Source organism: Pan troglodytes, chromosome 1, assembly GCF_028858775.2.
Source record: "Pan troglodytes isolate AG18354 chromosome 1, NHGRI_mPanTro3-v2.0_pri, whole genome shotgun sequence".
Lineage (NCBI taxonomy): Eukaryota > Metazoa > Chordata > Mammalia > Primates > Hominidae > Pan > Pan troglodytes.
Window position 1 is genome coordinate 47,107,597 of NC_072398.2, and position 8,440 is coordinate 47,116,036.

General features: G+C 49.2%; 1 protein-coding gene across 12 annotated transcripts in view; it reads right to left on the reverse strand.

Annotated features, from left to right (window-relative positions):
- The window catches only part of RNPEP (arginyl aminopeptidase), a 23,513-nt gene extending 15,384 nt beyond the window's left edge, over positions 1-8,129 (reverse strand). The window contains exons 1-3 of one of the 12 annotated variants that reach the window (XM_016935684.3): positions 7,598-8,129; positions 1,648-1,788; positions 1,161-1,309 (exon numbers count right to left, since the gene is read on the reverse strand). In XM_016935684.3, the coding sequence (XP_016791173.3) occupies positions 1,161-1,309; positions 1,648-1,788; positions 7,598-8,044 (737 nt within the window). In that variant the 5' untranslated portion in view covers positions 8,045-8,129. Of the gene's footprint in view, positions 1-1,160; positions 1,310-1,647; positions 1,789-7,187; positions 7,371-7,597 lie in introns of those variants that run through there. The other 11 variants (XM_016935683.4, XM_063793737.1, XM_063793729.1 and 8 more) reach the window with 11 other exon arrangements.
- Between the last annotated feature and the right edge of the window lie 311 nt (positions 8,130-8,440).

Below are 8,440 nucleotides of genomic sequence, written 5' to 3' on the forward strand. Positions count from 1 at the left end.
TTATTATTCCAACTGATAACCAGAAACTAAGACTCATGATACCAGCAGTGCCACTGAGCCCAGTTATGAAGTCTGAGGCTTGTAACTGATCTTGTCAAGGACACCACTGCCTCTAGGAACTGGGAGCAGGGCCAGAGATAAAGAACAGCAACAGTGCCAGGAAAAGGTCACGGCTTCACCGTCCAGCCTGTGATGCTCCCACATTGGGACCAAGCTATGGTGGCAGGTAATATGAGAGCCAGGAAAAACCTATACTCCTGGTCAAACCTCTTTTCTCAGGAAACCTTACAAAATCCCTTTTTATCTTCACAAGATCCATGTAACTTCACGGAGGCATTGCTGTCACCGTAGGCTTAGACTCATGCATCTGCTGCAGATAGGAAGGAGAGTCCACTTCCCTCTTTGAGGGAAATGATACCAAAGTTGTTATTTCCAGGAACTACGTGCAAAAGAAAATGGGGAAGATTTGGTACAAAGATAGGAAAGTGGATATAGCTGCTAGAAGGGCATTTAGAACTTAAAGATATTAATAAAGATCCATTTCCCAGGCCGGGCATGATGGCTTATGCCTGTAATCCCAGCACTTTGGGAGGCCAAGGCGGGTGAATCACCTGAGGTCAGGAGTTCGAGAGCAGCCTGGCCAACATGGTGAAACCCCGTCTCTACGAAAAATACAAAAATTAGCCGAGCGTGGTGGGGCATGCCTGCAGTCCCAGTTACTTGGGAGGCTGGGGCAGGAGAATCGCTTGAACCCAGGAGGCAGAGGTTGCAGTGAGTCAAGATCGCACCATTGCACTCCAGTCCAGCCTGGGCAACACAGCGAGACTCCACTTCAAAAAAAAAAAAAAATCCATTTCCCAAAACTGCAGCCTAAATTCCAACATCCCTCTGTAAGGCAGCCCAGGACAGCGCTACTGCTAGCAGGGATGATGATCTCATTCCAGGCAGCAGGATTAGAACTAGAGAGAGGGAGTGAGAAAGGCAGGGAGAAAAAGAGAACTTCCTCCAGCTGTGCTCATGCTGCATGAGCTGCAGAAAGGCTCTGGACTCAGACAGAGGATCCAAGACTGCCCAAGAACCCCCCCAGCAGGTCCACTGGTCAGAGTCCTCCTCGCCTCTGAGGCCAATCCAACCTTGCCTGTGGGGTCTTTGTCTCCTACCTGGGTCCAACTTCAGCCGAAACCAGATCTCCGATGGCCAAAGCTATCAGATAGGAGGGGATGGGCTGACACATCTGGAAGAAGAACTTATTTGGACCTCTCTTCTCCCAGGTGCTAGCACTCATCACAGCTGTGAAGCCATCTGGGACCTGACAACAGAGAAAGCTTAGGAGATTTTACCTGGAGAGAGTTTCCTTTTGATTAGTTTGAATAAGAGCATGACCGGCCACCTGTGTGTGATGATAATGGCCTGGAGTCTATCTTGGAGAACACAAAGGTTTCAAGAAACTAAATCTGTGCTCAACTGATGGGATTTAGAGGAAGGCTACATACAACTTCACTAGGTGGAAGAATTTAAAAGTAAGCAATTTTTCAGAAGTACCACTGAATGGATATAATAATTTACCACTGAAATGTGACCTGATTGATAGATCTGAAATCATTTCTTCATCCCAAGGGCAGGTGCACCTAACCTTAGTCTCCTTACCTCAATAAGAGCTGAATACTTGTATTTAACAGCAGGCGTGTCGAAGCAAGGGAAGAAGGCCCGGTTTAGGACAGCCTGGCCCTGGGTGTACACGAAGGGCTTCTTCTTTCCTGCTGTCTGCTCAGGAGCCAACCAGCAAACCTAAGCGAAAAGAAGAACATTTCAGAACTGACATCTCCCACACGAGCTCAGTCTGGCCAGAGAAGTGAGCTGGCTGGAATAAGAGAATTTTAGGTAATCCTTAAAACCTTTCCGCCAGCCAGTCTGGTTTGAACTAGAAAGCTCTGTCCTCTGTGTATTTAGTTCATCCTGGAATCCAAGCCAAAGTATGACATCCACTTCACAGGGCAGAGCCACCAGAAAGGGTCCATTCCTCACTGCATCCCATGGGTCATCTCAGAGACCTTGGACCTAGCCTCTGATCTTGTCATCTGTACCCTATCTGTGTCCTTTTCACTGTAGTAGTTTCTCATCAAACAAAAAACTACTGAAGCAACTGCATTTGGACTTGTGATAAGACACAGAGAAGCAGAACTCCACTGGGAGTCAGTGATTAATATGTATTTTTTTTTTTTTTTTTTTTTGAGACAGAGTATCGCTCTGTCGCCCAGGCTGGAGTACAGTGGTGCAATCTCGGCTCACTGCAACCTCGACCTCCCAGGTTCAAGCAATTCTCATGCCTCAGCCTCCCAAGTAGCTGGGACCACAGGCGCGTGCACCACCAAGTCCAGCTAATTTTTGTATTGTAAAGATAGGGTTTCACCATGTTGGCCAGGCTGGTCTCCAACTCCTGGCCTCAAGCAACCTGCCCACCTCAGTCTCCCAAAGTGCTGGGAATACAGGCATAAGCCATCATGCTCAGCCTAATATACGTTTTCTTTTCTTTTCTTTTTTTTTTTTTCGAGATAGAGTTTCACTCTTGTCACCCAGGCTGGAGTGCAATGGTGTGATCTCAGCTCACTGCAGTCTCCGCCTCCTGGGTTCAAGCGAGTCTCCTGCCTCAGCCTCCCAAGTAGCTGGGATTACAGGCATGCACCACCACACCTGGCTAATTTTGTATTTTTAGTAGAGACGGGGTTTCATCACGTTGGTCAGGCTGGTCTTGAACTCCTGACCTCAGGTGATCTGCCCGCCTCAGCCTCCCAAAGTGCTGGGATTACAGGCATGAGCCACTGCACCTGGCCTAATATGTGTTTTCTGTTCCTAAAATTTACCTTTTCAGAAGAAAGGTATTTTATATGATAGGCACTGGTTATATGATTCTTTATCTGTGTTCTGTTAGCTCTTAAACAAAGGGCAAATCTGGGTTGGGTGCAGTGGCTCACGCCTGTAATCCCAGCACTTTGGGAGTCCGACGCAGGTGGATCACTTGAGGTCAGGGGTTCGTGACCTGCCTGGCTAACATGGTAAAACCCCATTGCTACTAAAAATACAAAAATTAGCCGGGTGTGATGGCATGCACCTGTAATTCTAGCTACTCAGGAGGCTGAGGCAGGAGAATTGCTTGAACCCAGGAGGCAGATGTTGCAGTGAGCTGAGATCATGCCACTGCACTCCAGCCTGGGTGACAGAGCGAGACTCTGCCTCAAAAAAAAAAAAAAAAAAAGTAAAATCTGAATGATTTATCACAAAACCCAGTTTTTGCCTATAGCAAACAGCCATTCATTTACCTGGAAGAGGGGCAGGGTGGAGCATAGGTCAGTAACAAATAGCATTTAGAATTTAGAAATGGATTCAATTACTCCAGGATGATTTCATAGGGGAAGAAAACTTTCTGGCTGGACCTTCAAAGACACGCAGGATTGAGATGGCTGGAAAGGAAGGGAGGAGACATTCACAAGGAGACGAGCAGCAACACGAGGAGAGGCATAAACAGATGCAGGCTCCAGATGCAGAGTTGGGGAGGCAGGCCTGGGCAAGTCTAATGAAGGGTTCTGAACACAGCGGTGTCTGAGACCTATTTTAAGAGGCATGAGGAAGCTACGTTGGGATGCTGGGTTTGAGTTTTTGTGTGTGAAAAATTTAATTAGTCTCCTTATAACAGGTACAGTGCAGTATAGAAAGGGATGAGAGAATAACTTCACAGTGGAGAAAGCTGATAATCACTGCTTCAGCCAGGGGACCGAGGTTAACGCTGACAGTCATAAATCATGTGGATACTATGCGCCCTCAATACCTGATGAAAATGGCACTTTGGCTGGGCGCGGTGGCTCACACCTATAATCCCAGCACTTTGGGAGGCCGAGGCTGGTGGATCACCTGAGGTCGGGAGTTCAAGACCAGCCTGGCCAACACAGTGAAACCCTGTGTCTACTAAAAATACAAAAATTAACCAGGGTGGTGGCATATGCCTATAGTCCCAGCTACTTCGGAGGCTGAGGGAGGAGAATCGCTTGAACCAGGGAGGCGGAGGTTGCAGTGAGCCGAGATCACACCACTGCAGTCCAGCCTGGGTAACAAGAGTGAAACTCCATTTCAAGAAAAAAAAAAAAAAAAGAAAGAAAGAAAATGGCACTTTACCTCTGTGAATTGCCCCTCAAAACCCATAATCCCAATCTAATCATGAGAAAACATCAGATAAATTCCAATACAGGGTCATCCTATGCTATACCTGGCCAACACTCCTCAAAACTGTCAAGGTTGGCTGGGCTCAGTGGCTCACACCTGTAATGCCAGCACTTCGGGAGGTCAAGGCAGGAGGATCGCTTGAGGCCAGGAGTTTGAGACCAGCCTGGGCAACATAGGGGGACCCTGTCTCTACAGAAAAAATAAAAATAAAAAAATAAAAAACAAAAAACTGGCTGGGAGCAGTGGCTCATGCCTGTAATTCTAGCACTTTCTTTGGGAGGCCAAGATGGGAGAATTGTTTGTTTGAGCCCAAGCGTTTGAGACAAGCCTGGATAACACAGTGAGACCTCATCTCTACAAATAATAAATTCAAAAAATTAGCTGGGCACAGTTGTATGCGCCTGTAGTCCCAGCTACTTGGGCTGAGGCAGGAGGATCACTTGAACCAGGGGGATCAAGGCTGCAGTGAGCCATGATTGTGCCACTCACTGCACTAAGGCCTGGATGACAGAGGAAGACCCTGTCTCAAAAAACAAACAAACTGTCAAAGTTATATCAAAAACAAGGAAAGTTTGAGAAACTGTCACAGTCCCAAGAGGATACATGACAGCTAAATATAATGTGGAATTCCGGATGGCTTCCTGGAACAGAAAAAGACATTAAGTAAAAACTAAGGGAATCTGAAAAAACTATGGACTCCAGTATCGGTACTGATTTATTAATTATAACAAATATATTATTATACTAATGTAAAATGATTCAATCTTGGTTAATAATATATCAGCATTGGTTAATTGTAACAAATGTGTCATACTAATGCAAAATGGTAGCAAGAGGGGAATCTGTGTGTATATGTGTATGTAGGGAGTACTGAACTGTATATGGGAACTCTCTGAACTAGCTGCTCAATTCTTCTTTAATGTTTTAAAATATAAAGTTTATTAAAAAAAAAATTAAGCCAGGCATGTTGGCTCATGCTTGTAGTCCCAGCACTTTGGGATGCCAAAGCGGGCAGATGGCTTGAACCCAGGAGTTCAAGACCAGCGTGGGCAACATGGCAAAACCCCATCTCTACAAAAAATAACAAAAATTAGCCAAGTGTGGAGGTGGCAGGTCTGTGGTCAGTCCCAGCTACCCCAGCTACTCAGGAGGCTAAGGTGGGAGGATCACTTGAGCCAGGGAGGTCAAGGCTGCAGTGAGCTGAGATGGTGCCACTATACCAGTCAATAAGAATTGATCAATTGACTGATCATTGAATGCCATCAGTCAGTGATGTTTTTACCAATCAGCTAGGAAATGAGAATTTTTTTTTTTTTTTTTTTAGAAGGAGCCTCGCTGTGTCACCCAGGCTGGAATGCAATGGCATGATCTCAGCTCACTGCAACCTCTGTGTCCCAGATTCAAGTGATCCTCCTGCCTCAGGCTCCCAAGTAGCTGGGTTTACAGGTGTGAGCCACCACAACCAGCTAATTTTTGTATTTTTAGTGGAGGTGGGGTTTCACCATGTTGGCCAGGCTGGTCTCAAACTCCTGACCTCAGGTGATCTGCCAGCCCTGGCCTCCTAAAGTGCTGGGATTCCAGATGTGAGCCACCGCACCCAGCCTGGAAACGAGATTTTTAAAAAGAACAATGTAGGGAGCTTTTTGACCCCTTCTCAAAAAAAAAAAAAAAGAAAAAAGAAAGAAATACAAAAGTTAGCAGTAAGAGCTAACACAGCTTACTTACCATGTACCACGCACCATATTAGCCACTTATGGAAAGACAACTCATTTAACCTATGTCAAGCACTTAGACTAGTGCCTGGCTCATCTTATTAAATATTAGCCATCATCCCCCCTCCACCAAAATTGCTTACTCATCATCTTTGCTTTTTTTTGTTGTTGTTAAAACAGGGTCGCACTCTGTTGCTCAGGCTGGAGTGCAGTGGTGTTATCAGGCTGTGAAAGGAAAATCTCTTGGGCCCCCAAAATCACTAAAGAAAACTCAACCTGGGAACCGCTTAGGGCACACCTGCCTCCCATTCTATTCAAAGCCACTACTCTGCTCACTGAGATGGATGCATATCTGATTTGTTGGAAAGGCTCATCAGAAACTCAAAAGAATGTAACCATTTGTGTATCACCTATCTGTGATCCGGAAGCCGCTTCAAGTCTTCCTGCCTTTGCTGCAAGTTGTCCCACCTTTTCAGACCCAACCAATGTACTTCTTACAGATACTGACTGATGTATCATGTCTCCCTAATGTATAAAACCAAGCTGTGGGCCGGGCGCAGTGGCTCAGCACTTTGGGAGGCCGCCGAGGCAGGCGGATCACAAGGTCAGGAGTTCGAGACCAGCCTGACCAACATGGTGAAATTTTTGTCTCTACTAAACAATACAAAAATTAGCCGGGTGTGGTGGTGCACGCCTGTAGTCCCAGCTACTAGGGACGGTGAGGTACGAGAATCGCTCGAACCCACGAGGCAGAGGTTGCAGTGAGCCGAGATCTTGCCACTGCACTCCAGCCTGGACGAGAGTGAGACTCTGCCTCAAATAAATAAATAAATAAATAAAAGATTAAACTGTAAGCAAGCAGTTTACTATGAAACTTGCAACCAACTCTACCTGAGAGATAACTGGCAGCCACAGCCTAAGGACTCTCCAGGAAGGATTTTCTGACTCTTAACAGACATAAGCCACGTAACTCCATCCTCTTATTTCCAATATTTGCCCCGTCCCGAAAAAAAATTAAAGAGTTAACCAACAGTGAGAAGGCCGAATTATTATAATGCTTATAGCACCCTAATTCCAGTTCTCACTTTTACTCAAATTCTTTCGTTAATCAAATCCAGGACTTCACAGGAGGAAACAAAAACAAAGATATGAGCTTTAACCGTGGAACTAGAAGGCAACACAGAACAAAGAGCTAGATCAACATCTGGCTAATTCTAGAGCCACCATAAAGCAGAGATAAGGTGGCTGATAATCAGGTACCTCGGCCCAAAAGTCCAAGACAGCACTAAGTGAAGTGCATGAACAATAGGTCATCTAGAAAGCCACGGAAGATGTTAGTTAGAAACAGCAGTGTGCGATGAGCGGGAATGCGGCGCAATCCAGACAAGCCTCCGGGGCCAGGGAGGAGACGCGGAAGGACGGAAAGGGTGAAGGATGCACCGCCCAGTGGCTGGAGGAAGTCCAGAAGAAGGAAACCAGGCAGCCCGGGAGGAAAAGAGGAAGCAAGGGGAGGAGGCCTAGAGGCGGCGCGCAGGGAGTAGGCCCCTCTAGGGACGCTCTGGAAGGGTCCTCCCTGTCCCTCCTCCCGGGTGGGGTAGGTGCGGGTGCAGGGCGGCTCGGGGCCGGAAGGGCGGGCAGGCAGCAGCGGGCGCAGTCTGGGGCGCACTCACCCCGGGTCCCTCCCCGACGCGGTAGGTGAGCAGCACCTGGAGGCGCTCGGCGGCGCGGCAGGGCTGCGGGAAGGACACGCACAGGGCCTGGCCATAGTGCGAGAAGGGCTGCGTGTAGAAGCTCACGGGCTCCGCGGGCGTCTCCTCCGAGCCGGGCCGCTCCCGCCGCAGCGCCGCCGTCGTCACCTCCAGGCACGGGTGCGAGTCCAGCCGCAGCTCGGCGGCGCCCTCAGGCTCCAGGCAGCGCAGGTCCAGGACCGCGGTGCCGCTCAGTCCCCGGCTCCCTGCGCCGGGCCCTGGAGGCCCGAACTCAGCCCGCAGGTCCAGGTGCAAGTGCAGCAGCTCAAAGGCCCGGAAGTTGGAGGCCGAGGCCACGTCCACAGCCTGCGCGGAGTGCAGCGGCCGCGGGGCCGCGCCGCTGCCGGGGGAAGGCTCGCCGCTCGCCATGGTCCGCAGCGCCGTTGCTCACCGGCTGGGCCGCGAACCCGAGGGGAGCCCCGCCCCGAGCGCCGCGGGCCCGCCCCCGCCGCGCGGGCCCCGCCCCCGAAATCTGCTCCCGACCGCATCTCCTCCCTGCGCTTTACCGCCCACTCTTGTAGCTGCACCCGTGCCTCGGTACTTAAGACAAAAGAGGCCGGTGGGATCGTGTGGCCCACGTTTGCCCACCCATATCCTACTGAGGTGTTCCAGTCGTCCCGGTGGGGCACCCTTCTCTGCTGACCCTTCCTGCTTCCTCATCTAGGCAGCGGCGTGGACTGAGCCCTGGCTGGGAAGGTCTGAGTTCCAGATCTCACACCCTGCGATAGGCCAGCTGTTAGAACTGTGTGTCACCTTGGGCAAGTC